The following is an 18,603-nucleotide window of genomic DNA, read 5'->3' on the forward strand; positions in this document are numbered from 1 at the left end:
AAACTGAGTGTCCTGAATCTATATAACATGAAAAGTTTAGTTTTTTTAAATGGAATTATGACAGTACGATTCATTCCATTCCATCAAATAGATAAAAACACAGAAACACAAACCCTAAAGCATCACATCACAACCCCTCCAGACCAGACAGGTTAATGAGGAGTCCTTTCCCTCATTAACCCCAGCTGCCCTCTGAGGGATTTGTGTGGGATCTGCAACTCCATTCGTTACGTCATGTTTTCTGATGGCGTAGCTTAGTAATCAAAATGCTCTGATAGCATCTTTTTCCAGCGATCCAAATATATCTGACTGCACCGTCTCTGCACGCCCACCAGTGTTTTTCAAGTCCTTTACAACGTGCCGCACAGATCAAAGTCAATCTTAGCATAGATGAGCTCATTTCATGTTGCTTTCAGCAGCGAATTGGCATCCAGAGCTTGAAGTAAGTGTGCAGGGAATTTTGCCCTCTGATAGGGAACTCCCATGTGAGCAGCAGAGCTGAGCACAAAGAACAGGTGAATGCTGAAAGGAAATTGACAAAAAAAACATGGGAGGTTCATGTGTTGCATCACAGAAGAATCAAGTCATGTACAGCGTTATTGTGGTTAATGCTTAAACCAACTTTTTCTTTACCATCACAGCAGAGAAAAACTACATACTATATTCCATTTCCCATTTTGCACATTTTTGTGCAAAAACATTAGCTAGCTCACAATACTTTGATGTCCTCCTGACCATGGGCGGAGCTAGAACATTTTATTTGGGGGTGGGAGGTGGAAGAGAGGCAAAACCATTACAAATAAAAGCATAAAAAAATACATATTTCTAACAATGTAATAAATATTTTTGTTTTTATTTCATTTAATTTAATCTAAAAATATTGTTGTTATTTTTACAATCCTTATAGAATATTGACTCAAAAATTGGGGTAGGGGGGGATAAACTACCAGAATAGTAAATTTGTCCTCCGTAGAAAACAATTCTATATGGAGAGAAAACAAATTATCTGGATTTGTGAGTGCGTAATTCTTGATTTGTAATCACTGTGTAATTGTGTATTCACATGCACCTTCAAATATCAAACACATACAAATACAAAAAACAATTTATACATGTACAACTAAAACTTGCAACAAAATTAACTATGAATTCAAAACGGCTCTTATGCATACAAATCTTTAAATAGTACGCATCAAATTCACACAGACAAAAACACATTTACGCACAGAATCCTTTCAGATTTGTGCACAAACGATGTGTTTAAATGCTGCTAGAATGCTGGGTCATCAGAGTATTCTTATCTGCCACTTTGAACTAAGATAGTTATAATATGTAGAATTTTTTTTTTCCACTTTCTTTAACAGATTTGCACCAATAAAAAAGTCTAGATGCATGCTTTTAAAACACTCACTTCTTACTTAAAAAAGATAAATAAATGTTGCATACTACTCATTTTAATATCAGCAGAGGACATTAAGGGCTTTTAATTATACCTAATGTGAAGGGGTGGAGCACTGGGAATTGAAGTTTTTGGTGGATTTAAAAAAATTGACTGGACAGATTTTTTTTCTCTGGTAGTCAAGAGGATTAACTTCATGAAAAGTGTGCATTTGTTCCTCTGAGTGCATTTTTTTTAAAATAAGCTTTCTTGTTAGGCTCTGCAGCCTATCTGTGATGAGGGAAGGAGACTCCACAAATACCCAGCAGTTCCATCAGAGTCCACTTCTAAACTGGGTTTTCTAAAAACTTCCCGTTTCAAAAAGACTGTGGAGAAAATAGATGTGATACATTACACCCACACTATTTTCTGCACACTCTGACATGAAAATGTGTAGGCTATGTATACCTAATTGTCCCTTTTCAACTTTTTGTGGAAACAGCATCTGAAGTCAGCTCTTTGTGTTTTGCCTTGCCGTCCCACCCACCCATCTCCTCCTATTTCTCCTCTTCACATTCTGGTCTTCCCTTCATTTATCCCTCCTCCTCCTTGATTCCTCTTCCCACAGGAACTTCCGGAAGCATCTTCGGATGGTGGGCAGCAGGAGGATTAAAGCTCAGAGTGAGTCAGATGTGTTTCTGTGTGTGTGGTTGATATGTTTGCTCAAACTGAGTATGATGTTCGTCATCCCACCACCATCGGTTGTGTTTGATTTTTCCTCTGTTTTGTGTGTGCGTGTTTAATTTTGCATGCGTGTCATGCCAAGCACTTCTGAGATGCCCAACTCCCTGTTTTTGACAATGAAATATTAACAAATGTGCCGTTGCCAAGACGATAAGGCCCAAGTTTTAGATGAGAGTTATATTAAATGCATCTTTTATTCTTATTTTGTTAAATTTTTGATAAGTTGAAAATTAAAAATAAATTCAAAGCTGGATTTTTATGTGACCCTTTAAAGACCCACTCTGATGAAAATCATCTTTTGGGTATTTTATTGTGGTATTTTTCTGATAATGAAGGACATATAGAAAGAAATTAAGATTATAATTGTATTTTGGAGTATATCTTTATTAAAATTATAGTAAATCAGAAGCAGGCTCAAAAATATTATTTGAAAATAATTTGACAAATAAATCCATGTACGTCTTTTTTCCCCTTCTGAGTAGGAATCTGGATCAAAGCGCTAAAGCTGGAAAGCTTGAATATTGTTTGCTATTTTTGTCAAGAGGTCCTGGTGGCAGAAAAGACGGTGGCTAAAAATGATTAGCCAGAAACAAAAAATCCATAAGATTTCAGAGTTCTACCAACTTTTATTAAAACTTTCTTTAGTGTTCAGGATGAGCTTAAAATGTGTCAAAAGGGTAAACGCTTTATTAAAGCACAGTAACAAACGTGCACAGATTTGAAAAACTGTTAATATAAAATTACTTTATTTTAGTAATGTGTTGCATTTAGTGAAAAGCAGCTTTAAAGAGTTGCTTACCTGTGCAAAACAGTTTTACGCTGCAGATCAGCTAATTCACATTGATCATGTAAGGAGTTGCGGCATGTCAAAAAGCCCTGTCGGATTTGACAGAAACACCTCAGTTGGTTAAAGGCTCAGAAAACAGAGATATTTTTCGTTTTTTAATTTTGGCCAAAAATGGCATAAACTTGTTTAAAAAACACTGGGAACGTCTTTATAATCGATCAAAAAATGATCAGAGTGGGACTTTAACTTTATCAGTACAAAGCTTTTGTGAAATAGGGTGGACACCAAGTCAGGTAATGTAGAAACGTTTTAGTAAAAAAGTCACAATGTGTTACTAAAATAAATAAGATAAATAATAAAATTTGGGCTTTTTTTGTGATCAGCTCAGAGCTTAGTTTAGCGACTCCAATGCAAAGTAAATCTTTAAACCCATGATGTTGTCAGCATCAACGCACAACACAATGACCTTATGTGTCTTGTCTTTGTGCTCATTTGCTCAGCTGCCTGTGCATGTAGGAAGGTGGTGTGTTTGTACAGAGTTGGGCGGATCTTCCCCCTTATGTATCCTTATTTATATATGTGTGTAGTGTAGTAGCTGTGTCAGCCGTCGCACTACTGTGTGTGTCATCAAAAACGAGTGGGTCAAACCCAGCTTGAAGGCGTGGTAGCGAGTGGGTGGGTGTGTGTGTGTGACTATCTCTCCCCGCCTGCACTAGCATTCGCTGAGCGTAGATCGAAGAGTTTCAACCGGTCCTGGAGTGATCCCACCCCTGTCAAGACCGAGTCTCCTCATGAGCCCAGAGACAGTGAGTTAACACGGACTCACACACCAGCACGCACACGCAGAGACACACGGGGGCGCACAAAATACTTTGAACGTGCAAATACTGCCATTGACTAAAAGGCTTTTGCACCCCCTGGTTTTCTAAATGCAAAGGAAAAGTACGGTGGCCCTGAAGGGCAAATCACACCAACAAATCACTTGACACAGAAACATGTTAAGGATTGCAGTGAAGCTTAAAAAAGCAAAACAATAATAATTAAAAAAAAAAAGCAAAACTCCAGAAACCAAAACACAATTCCAATAAATGAATTGCATTAAAAAGGAAACATTTCAGAAAACAAAACAGAAAAAAATCATTTTGATTTCTGGAAATTAAATTTGTATCCCAAAATGCTTTATTTTTATTTCACTTCATATGTTTTTTGGAGTTTGTTTTAGTTTCAAGCCTAAAGAGTAATGTTTTTTTATTATTTGTCTTACTTTTTCAATAGTCATTGTGATTTTTTTTTCTGTGTCAAGTGATTTTTTTTTTTTTTTTTTTCCTTTAGGGCCACCATAGAAACCGCTACACTAACTCGCAGGAACCTCAGTTGACAGTGAAACAGAATCACAAAAATAAGAACTGGACCGCTAAGTAACTTTGACAACATTTAAGCAGATTGTAAACCCTCAAATGAGCAGTTTTAAAGTTATTAATTTTATCATGTACACAAAATGTAATTTTGGGTAAACCAAATCTAGCAAGAAATGAAAAAATAAATATTTGCTATGACTTAAAACATGTTTGCGGAAAAATTGTTCCTAAAAGATTTATAAGAAACTCAACTTGTTTATTGGTTTTTGAGTTATTTGTTAATTACATGTGGGATTTGGAACACAAATCCCACAAAATAAAAATTTGGAGACCTGGTTGATTTCTAAATAATTAAAATCATGTTCAAAATATAAATACTTACCATATAGAATCCAAAGACGATTCCATTTAGGAGAAAATAAATACACTAAGAGGATGAAATATGTTTATGAAACCAGCTGAAACTTCACTGTCTCCACAAGAGGAGTTCTGATAGGGAATAGTCTTCAGGGGAAGACTTTAAAGCTGTCTACCCACAAAGAAATTTAAAGTTTTTATTAAGGATGGCAAAATATATTGATATGAAGGTCTCGACAATTGTTTTTAGTGTATATGTGTTTATTTCTTGTCATTCTCCAGAAAATCCTGCTTGTATAAATTCAATTTATACTGAAAAAAGGGAGGGAGGGGGGATTCCTTAAGTTATTAATTTATGTCTAAAGTCCTATTTAAACATTACATATTGTCGGTCATCATTCTGTTTATGATGTTTTTATTTTATATTATCAGTTTGAAATAAATTAATGGAAAGAAAGATAATAGTTTGATTCCAGTAAAAGCAGAAATTATAGATTATTTTTTACTTAATTAATATAAATGTGTTAGGTAAAGCAAAAAAAAAAAAATGAAGAATTTTTTTAAGTTAAAAAAAGCTAAGCTGTTTGATATAAACTTTAATCTTCCTATAACACTCGTTTCCAATAGCAACATCAGCATCAAAGCCTGCAGACTGTCTGCTCTGTAGATCCAAATGCAGCAACATTTGGGAGTCACTGTATCACAGCTCACTTCCAGATTAGGGCCAACTCTAAAACAGGCTGTGAGGACACTTGCACACGAGCGACACTCACAAGTACAAACTGACTGTCTCTGAGATTGACTCTGTCCATCTGTCTCCTTTGACCGTGGGTCTTTCTTCAACTTTGTGATGCTCTCTCGTGCTGTGAGTATGTCTCCCCCCCAAATGGAGCGTGTGTCCAGTCTGAGTCCTAAAGCGTGTGTGAATGTTAATGTCTAAAACTCCGGGTGCTGTGAGGCTTCGGTGTGTGAATCGACTCACTGTTTGCATGTTTGCATAAGCATTGGAGGCTTGTGGTTTTATGAGTTTCTTTTTTTCCACTTCCATCAGCGTTTCAGTGTTTATGTGTGATGAAAAATACATGAAGTGTTGATGACAGCTGGATTGTGTGTTTGATGCCTTGTTCCTCTCCTTTCTTCAGGAAAGGCTATTGTGTTAAATCTTTGGGGGGACATTAAATGTTAATATTTTGTGCTCCTTTTATTTTTCTTCTCATATTTTCCTTTTTTTTGTCACTCAACAGCCGTCTCTCTTCGGGTAATAATCTGTCAGGTTACTGGATTTCCTTTGCAAATTTTAAGGCTCCAAAATGCAGTTTCTGCTTTACACTGATCAGAAAATATATTTAGCTCTAAAGAGGAGCATATGTGATGATCTGAATGAAACATGAAGACTCTTACTCTATATGCAGGCAGTAGACAAACATGACTGCTGTCAGGGGAAGCTTAAGCAGCCCTTTATGAGAATTATCTGTAATTAGATATCGTTTCACAGCGTACGTCACTGCGATGATGACTGTGCTATTTAAGTGACTATTGAAAAGAATCTCTTTTGCACAAAGATTAACTTTATAACCTGAAGAACCCTGCAGACCTGGAGATTAGACGGGTATAATGATTATATTCTCTGAAGTCTATTATAAACTTCTCTTTTCACACAGGACTCAGTGACACATGCATGAATAAAGAGTAATGAATTAGTCTCTATGACTGTGTCTTTTCAGGTTTATTAAATTTCACATCAGTGGTCGTGGGGTAGTTATTGTGAACATTTTCTATCAAAGCACCTAAAAATATTAAAAGGTTGACAAGAAGTAAAAAAAGCTATTGAAAGTGCAGGACTATATATGATCAAAAACTTGCAAAATTATGTGTTGAATTGGTACAAGAAATAAAAAATATTGCAAAAAACTTAAATTAAATAGATTTAAGTCACTAGATTTATCACTGGCGAATTTAAAATCTATTTCCTAGTGTATGCTGAACATCAAATTTTTATCATCTTCAATAAAGCTTAAACATTTTGTATTATTTTTATGACCTGAAGTTCTTTTTAATTTACAATAAATGATAATTTTAATGTTTTTGTTGTCTTTTAGGTCATTTCTGTTGCTAAATTTTCTTTTTGTGTGTTTTATTAGAATTAATATTTCAATTCTTACATTAGATAAGTCATTTATCGTCCTAAAGTGAGAGATTAGGCTACAGTCACTTGTAACGTAATGGTTTAATATTTTTCGTTAAACTTGAAATTCTTCTGCAGACTGCTTTCTTATGGATCATCCTATTTTTTATCTTTAAAAATGATCACTTCCTCTTTCTCTCACCTGATTTTTTTCCCTCACTTCCTAGTTTTATCACTGTTTTCCATTTTCCCAATCTTTAAAGTGCGCCCAGTTATCTTTTTTTCTCACCAGCGTCCATTCTTCTCGTTTAGGTGGAGACCTACAAACGCCCTCTGGCACCACGGAGGAAGGAGCCGTCAATGACAACATGGGTTGGGAGGATGAGCAGGAGATGGAACGTCTGGCCTGTGAAGGAGATGATTTTGTACCCCCTAAAATTATGGTAAAAGATTTTTTTTTTTTTTGAGTTACTGCGGCATCAGATACTTATCTGGGGATGCTCAGCACCTCCTCACCTCCTCCAGCTCCTTTGGGAGGATTCAAACTGGAGATATGTGATCTCTCCGTCCTTAGTCCTTACAGGGTTCCCTTATAGCTCCTAACTAGAAGTTGGTATTCATGCCCAAATCACCTCAGATGGCTCTACTCGAGGTGCAGTCAAGGCTCTACTCAGAGATCTTCTTATATAGTTGAGCCGTCCACCCAAAATTTAAGGAGGGGCACACTCATCGTACAAAATAAAGTGAATTTCTGGGGCCAGTTTTTCTGATTCTACCTCCTTTATCACAACTATCAGCTGTCTTCACCTTTCAAAGTCTGAGAATCTGTTTTATTCCATCCCATTTTTCCAATATATAAACCTTAACCCTAGAGAATCTACTCATACCTATCCTAAAGGAGGCGTCACATGTTCTCTGAAAACCGTGAAAAAAGACCCTGAGGTTCTGGTTTGCATCATCATCATCATCTAGTAAAAATACCCCATAAAATGAACAAAGTGACAAAAACTTCTCTGGTTTGTGTCAATTTTTACTTTTTTTTTTCTTCTTCTTCTTTTAATTCTCTCTTTCTACCATCAGCTGATTTCCTCCAAAGTTCCCAAAGCAGAGTACATTCCCACCATAATCCGCAGGGATGATCCATCCATCATCCCCATCCTCTATGTGAGTAGATCATCAAAAAAAATAAAAATTACACACAGAAATCCATTGAATGAACAAAATCAGTTATTGTCACTTTTTTGTCTTTTTGTTCAAAAGTCATGAATTTTCTTTGTTTTCTAGGATCACGAACATGCTACTTTTGATGACATTTTAGGTGAGTGTTTCTGAAAGCATTGTTTACTTTGTTTTTAATCAAAATTCAATCATATATAGAAATGGAAACAAAAAACGAAGGGCATTTCATCTCGTTTGATTGATACCTGTGTAATATGGGGGAAATATGTATTTTCCATTTTCTCTGGACAACTTTTTATTTTAATATTGTTGCTTCAGCGAGACTAAAAAAGCAATCTCAGATCCATAATGCGCACCCAACTTTCCAATCTGACCATCTCTATTGATCTGTTGTATTGTGCTGTGATTGTTGAAGCTGCAGTGACCTGACTCAGTCGATGCTGTTGAATCTATAGTTTTGCATCAGTCACTGTTAAGATCTTTTTTTATGATTTAATGTCTCCTTTCTTTAAGTGTCTCAGATAACCTTATTATCTGCATCAAAGCTTTTTCTTTTCTGTTTCAGAGGAAATTGACAAAAAGCTCACAGCTTATAGAAAAGGAAGTAAATTCTGGAGAATGCTCATTTTTTGCCAGGTGAGAAAATGTGTTAAAAAATATGAAAAAAATAATCCTACTTTTTTTCTTGTAGAAAGTGTATTTGTCCCTTACTCATTAGCTTGCTGGAGTGTGTTGCTGTTCATGGAATTGAAGTTGTGCTACTCTTTCTTTATTAATAGGGAGGTCCTGGTCACCTGTATCTGCTGAAGAATAAAGTAGCAACATTTGCTAAAGTGGAGAAAGAGGAGGATATGAGCCAGTAAGCTACTCCTTCAGTTCTGACAATGTCACATATGAGATCCCCTGTTTATCTGTGATGCATGGAGTAAGATTTGTTGCATCAACACAAAAAAATAAAGTTATGTTTTCATTTTGCACAAAAGGAACAAGTTGAAACCGTGGACTGAAGTAGTATATATTTAATTACAATTTGAAACAAAAATAAATAAGTCTGTTATTAGTAATTTGGAAATTATGATGGTATCTTCCAATATTTAATCTTTCTTGTAAAATTAATTAACTTATTTATTTATTTATTTTTTTTTTACTGCCATGGATATCATTGGATGATCCAAGCAGCCCACTAATTGGGTGACAGTAAAAGGCTGCTGATTGGTTAATTTATTGAGTGCGCATGATGTTTCCCACAAAAACAAACCGTTTTTACAGATGGTCAGTTTTTTTCTACAGATAAAAAATATTTCTACAGACTCACAAATCTCTTTTTACAAGTACAAAACTTTTTTTTTTTTTTTTTTTTTTAAACGGACAGACAATATTTCTGCAACAAATCTAACTTCATATTGATGTTTTCAGCTCTTATTAATTTGGCCCAAAAAATTATATCAACACGAAAAAGCTGATTTCAAAACCTAAATATTTGCCATTTCTGTGCTTAGATATAATATAAATCACCTTTTTTTTAAATCAATATTTTAACAGTTTTAAAATCCTTTTGCCTTTTAATTGGCAACTTGGCTGCTCTATGGGGTGAATATGGGGTGTGAAAAATGTGCAAACCTGTAAGGGACACATAGGTAATCCACAGAAAATGTCAAGGACATAGACTACCCATTGAGCCCATAAAGTGAAATTCTGTCAGGATCTGTAGGTTTTTTTGGCCCTCTTGGCTTTCCATACCTGTTCACTCCTGATTGGTGATTCCATGCAGCTGAGCCCTGGATTTCTTTAGCTTCTCTCTTTCTCTTCCAGTTCGTTGTGCTCTCTGCCTTTGTTCAAGCCTGCGCGGCTCTGTTCAGTCACCATTGTTTTGTTACTCAATGGGTTTTTGTCATGTTTCAGTTTGTTAAGTAAATGGTTTACGTTTCTGCCACCAAGCCCGGTCTCCTGCATTTGGGCCCTTCATCCACCAATACCTGACAGAATGAACTGACAAGGAAGAAAATCACACACTTAAATACACTGAGGTTAATGAAGTAAATGAAGACAGCTGTGCATGATTTAACCTGAACATGGAAAGGAAAGCAGAACCCAGAGAGACAAACCTTTCCTTAAGTCTTACCTGATGTGTCTTTCTTTAGATTTTGGAGGAGACTCAGTCGTTTTATGAGTAAAGTGAATCCAGAGCCAAACAAAATCCACATAATGGGATGCTACGTCTTGGGAAACCCCAATGGAGAAAAGGTATGCAGACATTTCACAAAATGTTTTCTCCTTCTGCATGCAGGTTAACAGAGTAGTTGTTGAAAGAAAAACAAACACCACACACATGCAGGGTAAAGGGATGAGTGGATATAGGTGAATATAGGTCAATCATATTTCTGCAAATATTGAATATTTTATATTTCTGTAAAAAAATGATCAGCACAAAATGACTACGGCTGTTCCAGGATTTCTCTCTCCAAATGTTCCAGAAATAAACATCTCTGCTCACTTTCACCCACTTTACTCATCTTACATCATTACTGTTGATGTGACTCAAGAAGGGCAAACAGGCCAGTTCATTAAAAAGGCTGTGTACATAAAGAAAAACAGCATTAATGTATGACCGGGGTCAACAATCTGTCGCCCGTCCACCAGCTAATGTCCTCATTCTTCACTAATTGTGTCCATTTTGTCAATTATAACCCCATTTAGGACCTAAGAGTCAAACCATGGATGCTGCGGTGTGCCTGCACCCTGTGATTGACAGGGCGCTGCTGGGGAGTGTGTTGTGCCCTCAGGTTCTCAGTCAGATCCTTCTCATCTTGTTGGAAAACATTAAGATGATGACCAGTTGGACAGTTTTCTGTGCAGCATTGATAATGTGATGTGAAGTTTGCTCCACATATTTCCTATAAAAGCAGAAGTGTAACAAACAGCTAAAGCCACATTAATGTTTAAAAAATGGATCATTCGGGGGTATGTATGAACTAAATGAATGAATTTTTTTAAATCCCACTTCTTTGAAGTGGTTGCTTGAACACGCAGTGTGTGTACACACCTGTGTGACTGCTGTTGCTTTAGGGTTTTTTTACCGAGTGGAGCTTTGTCGTACATTTTTTTTTTTTGTCATGGACAGTCAGATAAACAGCTCCGCACACAGCAACCACAGAAACGTCAGGCCGTGCACACGCTGCACGCTGGCGCTCTGAGAGCCAGACTGCTGCCAGCGGTGTTGTCTGACCCAAAAGTCTGCTCCAGACAGCCATGTCTGCCAAGCAATGCTTTGCTACATAAAGTGCTTTTCTCCAAGGTTGATGGACAGTCTGCAGCACAGACTGCAGATCACTGGTATCTTCAGCCTGACAGAAAACCACAAACACAGCGTTGGTCCCAAGAGGATGTGATTCCAAAACAAAACAAGTATGCTCCTGAGGGAAAGACAAGTTTACTCTTTCTGGTTTCCATCCCGTATTTGGGGAAATTGGATCTGAACTTTACTGACTTCTTTAACATACAGATCATCTTTCTCAATTTATGTGGTGCCAAAATTTGGTCTTCATCCCTGTTTTCACCTCTGACACTCATGTGACCCCATGGAGATGTGATTCGCTTCATACTGAAGGAGGCATTCAGAATCAATGTTGGACTCTGGAGGACTAGAAACAAAAGTGTTTGTGGAGCTTGTTTTTTGTCAGATGTTTTGAACGTTTCTGGACAATATTGAAAAAAAATAAAAGTCAACATTTCAAATATTTTATGGACATTTTATTCCTTTAAAATTTGAATAAAAGTGAAATTTTGATTTTTTTTTCAAAAACTTTATTTGGGATTCTTTTTTTTTTGTTTGTTTTCTAGTGACAATTTTATTTTAATTAATATTAGGGGTAGTTTTTTTGCAGAAAATGAGAGACAAATAGGTGGCTCATTGACCAGAGCTGCTACTAACAGCCTTCACTACACTTAAGTGGAAGCAAGAAAAAAAAATCAAATAAAGAATTAGCAATAGCTCAATAGTTAACTATCAATATTTTAAGTAAAACTACATTTTCCAAATCCACTTAAACCCTTTCAGGGTCACGAGGTTGCTGGAGCCTATCCCAGCGACTGTTAAGCAAAGGCGGGGTAAACCCTGGGCCGTTCACCAGTCCATCACAGTTTGTAAAATGACAAAAAAACAATGCAAAACTAAAACTGACACACACAAAAAATATTCTGCAATGACTATTAAACTGAACACACTTTCAAACGGATACAAGAATAAAGTTGTGAGTTTTGCAGCACCTGATTTTGTGTCATAGGGGTCATGTGCTTTTCCAAAAGCTTTTAGGAAATCTGTCGGTGAACACTCTCGTTCATCCAAGATGGTTCCATCACAGAACAAGATATTTAGCCTTTTCTTTAACCTAAAAAGTCATTTTAAAAAAAACTTTTTCTGCTCCTGTAGGAAAATGCATGTGTGTAGAACACATGAAAACAACATGGTGAATGAAAATGGACATAATTGCTACTGTCTTCTGAATTAAATCATCATTAAACATCAAAGAGTTCAAATTAGTGAGTTCAATGGAGAGTGGTTTTGAAATGGAAATTCTCACGCAATAATACCTGAATCTTTTCATCAGTCCTGAGCCGATCTGTGGGAAACTGCAATTAAAACGGTAGAGGATCAGAGGAACATTTCAGATTTTGAAAATTATCAGAAAAAATAATTATATGGACCATCTCATCTTGTTTTTAGAATTGTCCTGCTGTCTCACAGTTATAGACATGATAAGAAAAGATCAGATACAACAATGTGAGATGAGATATTAAAACAGGAGCTTTCCCAACAGCAGGGAAAATGGCTAGAAAAAACAGTACTGATAAACTGCAAAATAATAAGTTATGTTGTAACTATTTAAAATGCAATTATCCCATTTTCAAAAAAAATGTTAAATACCTTAAAAAAATTCAAGAAATTAAAAAAAAACAAAACTAAAGTTTTTCTTAGATCTGCTTACCGCTAGAGCCAATTTCAATATTAAACTATGATCACATATCCCAAAACGCCACCATGCAGCAACCTAAATGCACGTTTTTCAGCAAATTCGGTAGCAACATCAGCATTTGTAATCGGGAGGTGGCAGTCACATTTTTGCAAGCCATGCGGTGCTGTGGAGGTTTTAAGAAAAAGTTCAAATTTCACAATGACCGGAGGAGTTTTCTCTAAAAGTTGACATCGGTCACTGGCTGACCGGGCATATTTTGAGGTTGTGCAGCGCCAGTCCAGAAACGAAATCGGGCAAATCTGGGCGGTCACAGGGTGGATCGCCGGCCAGCAGCAGCTCTGTGTAAGGGTGTATTCAGACTGGAAATATTTGGGTTACTTAAAGTGAATCAAAGTTCATTTTGCTCAATAATCCGGAATACATTTTCAAACGGACTCTGGTTCAGGACCTGGAACCGTCCTCAGACCCATCTTTTGAGATGGTCTTGGTTCTTTTCTAATCAGTCTGAGCTTCGGTTTGCTCTGAGTTTCCTTAGTCTGAATACACTCCGTGCTTGGAGTGAAACAACTGGAGCAAAATTGCCACTGAAGCCGGTGGTCACTTGATGTAAACAAATTAGGAATGAAAGATCCATTGAAAGAACAATGTGGTTTTGTTTACAAGCTTTGGTCCAAAACTGAGATTTGCAGTAGACGCCAGTCTAAATACAGACCAAACACAATCTTTAGGACTTGATCTTGACCGCATTAAGTGGACTCCGACGGACTTTCCCAGCCTGAATGCACCTCAAATGTCTCCAGCCGTCCATACCAAGTGCCATCAGCCGCAACCGGACCATTCTGAACACCAGATGACTGCCTGACTGCAGCATTCATCACCACGCCAATGATTTTCAAAAAAAGATTTTGATTCTGCCGACGCCTCCCCATCCGGCGGTGGCAATTGTAATTGAGACCGTAGCATTAAAACATTATTTGTATTTTTTGTACATCTCGAAAAAAAACTTGGCACAAAAATCCACCAACAGGTTTAAAGGAGCCCCCCAAGGACAGCCAGGAAAGTACACAAAATGCCCCACACCTCCTGGATTTGTGTCGCCTCCAGCTCAATCTGCACTACAGACATTTCCCGCATATCCCTAAACCACCTCACCTCAGCTTCTAACACCCAGCCACCTTCTTTAATCTTCTTCAAACAACTGCAAACACAACAAACACAAAGGAGAGCTTTTCCTTCAGCTCCTCCAATTTAGTGTCAGAAAGAGGAAAAAAACAAAGGCTAATGTTTGATTTTTCTTACCGCAGAGATTTTCGACTATAAAATGAAGTCGATAGATTTGTCATTTGTTGTTAATGAGGGCAGCAGAATTCTTGCGCCGTAAAGGGATTACTCATTAAGGCAAAAATGGAAGGAAACAAAAATACACCACCTACACCAATGCACATGTAAAGCAAAAGAAAGATTTGTGTTTACTGATGTGTTTTGGAATGTAGAAAATGTTTTTCTGGATAGACGAGGACACTTAACATTCATGGAGGTCTGCTTTCCACCAGTGTTTAGAAATCTGCATAGAAAACACCAGCTCACATTGCAGCACTCTATAGCCTGAATGCATGATAAGCCGAGAGATAAGTGAATTATCGGTGGACCTCGGCCTGCTGCAGGCCTCACCTGAAACTCAACACCCTGAGGGGGCAGCGGTTTGCTCTGAAAGCAGAGAAACAAACAGGCTGTTACCTGAGAGTCGGTCTGCAGGAGACGCTGAGGTAAATAATATGATGGAGCACCACAAGCAGAGGAGGTCACATGAAAGCCTGCAGAGCAACTTAACACATTTGCATTTGCTGCCATTTGTGTGTCACATGCGGGAACAATGTGCAGTCGTCCCTCAGTCGGCAGTGCGTATTAAATGCTGCTGGTCTATTTTTGCACAGGCTCCCCTGCTGCAAGCATGTGCAAGTGAAGAAGGATTAATTGGTCTGTGCTGTCTTCTCTTATCTGTGTCCGACAGCTGTTCCAGAAACTGAAGAATCTGATGAGGCCTTATTCTGTGGAGTTTGAGTCACCGCTGGAACTGTCTGCGCAGGGTGGGTCCAAACAGACAGTCGCAGACACACAGATGCATGAAACGACGGGCCCGTATGTCATCTGTCCAGCACTGACAAGACCGCAGGAGGGATTCACTCAAACATCTGCTGGTTCTTTTAAAATTCACATTTATTTGTTGAGTCGGCTTTAATTTAGAAATCTATTTTTATTCTTCTCAAACTTTCGATCATGTCGACATTTGTTATAATCGGTTAATAAATAATTGTTTTCTTTTTTTTTTTTTTGGAAGTCTCGGAGTACTTGGTTGGTACTATTTAATTGGTGCACCCTAAAAAAATAAGCAAATTAATTTAAAACAATTAAAAGGAAGATACTACTATTAAACATTTAAGGTCCCACTTTGATAATATTTTTATCTATTGTAAAATCCTTCCCAGTGTTCTTTCAATTATGATTAAGCCAAAATTAAAAAAAAAAACTTGTGTTGTTTTCTAGGAAATACTCTCTGCAGAGCGGCAGGAGTTCATTCAAAATTTGCCTCAGAGTTTTTGGTGGGACTGTTGATGGAAAGCAATCCCACCCGCACTTCCCCTCCCCGTTGCTCGGAGCAGTGAGCTTCTTGCCCTCTCAGCTTCACAAATAAGATCTTTTTTTTTGGCACTCCATTTTTGTGTCTGCTTCTTGTTCACAATGATTTGAATAAAGAAATACTCAGAAATGCAAATTTTAGCTACATTTTCTTACTATATGTCCTCTATCATCAGAAAAATACCACAAGAACATGTTTAAATACCTTGACATTTTATTTTAGAGTGACATCATCTTAAAGGCTATCAATCATTTAGATGACTTTCACTCCAGTTTTGTTAATAAAATGGTGTTGCAAATTCAAAGTGTCAAAATTAAGGTCAGGACCTTAATGTTGCAATACTATATACAACAACTGAAGCATTATTCATTTCATTTTACATTATTGTTGTTTTCTTAAAGCTTTTGTGAGAAAAATGATTTGCAGGAAGTAGCTTTATTTGTATCCTTTAAATAGTTCAAAGATTGATAAACAATAAGGAGAAAAACAGAAAATACATGTCAGTATTTTGCAGCTTAAATCTGTGGGTTCCATGTTTTTAAGCTTAATTTTCTTCATTTATGAGAAGAAAAATGCCACCAGAACATGTTAAAAACACCAAAAAAAAAATTTTCATAGGATTTGGTCAAGAAAAACACTAAAATTCAGATTGTATTTCTTTTTCTCCTGAAGGCAAAGAGATGATTGAGATGTACTTCGACTTCCGCCTGTACCGTCTTTGGAAAACACGCCAGCACTCCAAGCTCTTGGACTATGAGGATTTTTTGTGACAAAAGAACCTCAGCACTGAATCCAGCAGAACCACCCGGTGCCACGAGGACCCCGTTAAACCCGATCCAGTGACTGAACGTCGTGCCGGAGCTGCCAGCTCAACCCAAACGGTCACACCTGCTTTCATCCTGGACGGGGCCGGAAGAGGAGGAATACGGAACGAGGAAGCTGAAGAGCTGTGACACGGCGGGAGTCAAAGACTCGTCTAGACTAGGAGAAAAAGGAATAAATACAAAAACAAACCGGAAAAATTTGGGGGAATAACAATCCACATCAGAATGCAAACGTTTGACAAAAACGTAGAGTAAAATTAAAAAAAAAGGACAACATTCTCTATAGATATATCATTTTAGTCATGCCTCTGTTGATATGTACTTTCCAAAGTGGATGTACTTCAGAAAAATAGCTGTAATCGTCATTGTCTTAATGTGGTTTTTGTGTCTCAGACAGCTGAGACATGAACAACTCATTTGTTAAAGTGTGTATATTTCACATGGATATATTAGCATAGCTTTAGTCATGCAAAGTAATGCTCTATCAGAGTAATTGGTCGTCTTTTATTTTTGGTGTGCATTGTTGTGCGGTTTCATATCGGAATACTCTGGAATAACTCAGGTTTTAGCCATGAAGTAAACATCACGTCTGTTCGGTCATGACGTCTAAAATAACTCAGTGCCATTGGTTTGAATGTATTCTCTCTGTAGAGATCGTGTTTCAGGAGTTGTGCTTTTATTTTGAAAGGGGGGGTTATAATATTGTGAGTGTTTTTTTTCATATAAAATAGGGTTTTTTTCTGTAATTTTTTCAAGCAAAAAGAAGTACCGCCAGCATTCCCTGTATCCCTCTGTCACATCCATCCATACAGCATGACAGTGTAATATGATTCATGATGTCAAGGGATGTAACAGCCATCCAAGTGCTCCTGGTGGAGGAGCTGCCCTAATGATCCCTCCTACTCCTTAGGAGGTGCTTCAGGCCACCTTGCCGGCGCCTGTCAAAAAGTGCTGGCTGCTTCTGCTATCTGCCAAACACTCGTGGCTTCTCTTAATGGCAGCCAGGAGAGCTTCTGCCACCTCTCACGTCACTGGGCTGAAAACCAGCGTGAGGACCAGAGCTTTTGTGAACTGAGAAGATCTGTCAAGGTGGCAGCTGAGAGCAGCTACCTGTCTCCTGTGGCAGGTGTCAGCTTGTTAAAAAGGCCAGAAATATGCAGCGGGTGTGTGTGTCTGAGACTAAAACACAACCCAAGCCACCTGAGCACTTAGAAACAGGTGATGTACCTGCTCTGGCAGGGACAAAAATATAAATCTCAAGATGTAAATCAGGGCAAAGAGATCCAGAGATGCTCCACGAGTACAACTCACTCTGTTTGGTTCATTTAGCAAAACTGTCAGTTTGACTCTGGGAACAATTTCTAGAGGAAATGACCTGCTTTCACCTTGAAATGGAACTAATTTCACACTTATGTTGAAATGTGAGGAATGATGCCATCAAAATTGTAAAACTCAACACAGCAGTGGTGGATTTTTCTTAACATCCTGTTTAAAAAGTAACAAATATACTTTAAAGCATAAAACTCTCAATCCTCCGGCCTCATCTTTTGTTGTTTGTGTTTGGCAAATCTGACTGAATCCGTGAGCCGACTGAACATGGTGCCTCTCGAGTGCCGTGTCAGAGCGAGCCAAAGTCCTGGAGGAGGCTTCTGAGAAGTGGTGCGACCCTTTTAAAATGCCTGGCTGCAAAAGTGTGAAGTCAAAGTTAATTGTTTGTGAGGAATCGTGTGCAGAAAGGCAATGACTTATGTTTGGGAAAAGCTTTCTCACAAATGAGCAGTTCTCATCCAAACCTAAAGTCGTATATGATGAAGGGTTTTTTTCCATACCTCCCTTTATGCGTGGGTGTGTTGATAGTCATGTGCTTAACCTTTGTGTGTGAAGTCGAGCTGTTTCAGCTTGTTCGTCTGTCCAGCAGGGGGTTGTGTTTGTGTGTGATGTGTTGCTCTGAAACTGCAGCCCAGGCCTGCAGATTTCCTGGCACAAAGACGTGCCTCCTCTCCCAGCCTGAGTCACACAGCTCGTTTTCACTACCAATTTAAAACTCCAGCAGTTACGCAACCTGTCGTTTCACCGGGCGACAGCCAAATGGTTACGCTGCTAAATTTTCCATGCATTTATACCAAAAAACTGCTGGGTTAAAGGGGATTATGGGAGTTTCTCAGCAATAACAGCAACTGTTGGTGGATTTTTCTTTTCACTAAAGTGCCACAAATGGCTCACTTGTGCCCAAATCAGAG

General features: G+C 37.8%; 1 protein-coding gene across 7 annotated transcripts in view; it reads left to right on the forward strand.

The window, feature by feature from the left end:
• LOC112163095 (NMDA receptor synaptonuclear signaling and neuronal migration factor) overlaps window positions 1-17,906 on the forward strand; it is a 43,378-nt gene extending 25,472 nt beyond the window's left edge. For 2 of the 7 annotated variants that reach the window (XM_036214484.1, XM_036214486.1), the window contains 9 exons: window positions 2,007-2,059; window positions 3,626-3,715; window positions 7,062-7,192; window positions 7,830-7,913; window positions 8,034-8,067; window positions 8,494-8,564; window positions 8,708-8,787; window positions 10,070-10,172; window positions 14,913-15,629. In XM_036214484.1, coding sequence (XP_036070377.1) covers window positions 2,007-2,059; window positions 3,626-3,715; window positions 7,062-7,192; window positions 7,830-7,913; window positions 8,034-8,067; window positions 8,494-8,564; window positions 8,708-8,787; window positions 10,070-10,172; window positions 14,913-15,140 — 874 coding nt within the window. In that variant the 3' untranslated portion in view covers window positions 15,141-15,629. Of the gene's footprint in view, window positions 1-2,006; window positions 2,060-3,625; window positions 3,716-7,061; window positions 7,193-7,829; window positions 7,914-8,033; window positions 8,068-8,493; window positions 8,565-8,707; window positions 8,788-10,069; window positions 10,173-10,625; window positions 12,883-14,912; window positions 15,630-16,211 lie in introns of those variants that run through there. The other 5 variants (XM_024299250.2, XM_024299254.2, XM_024299251.2 and 2 more) reach the window with 5 other exon arrangements.
• The last annotated feature ends 697 nt before the right edge of the window (window positions 17,907-18,603 follow it).

The sequence above is a fragment of the Oryzias melastigma genome, linkage group LG12 (genome assembly GCF_002922805.2).
Source record: "Oryzias melastigma strain HK-1 linkage group LG12, ASM292280v2, whole genome shotgun sequence".
NCBI lineage: Eukaryota > Metazoa > Chordata > Actinopteri > Beloniformes > Adrianichthyidae > Oryzias > Oryzias melastigma.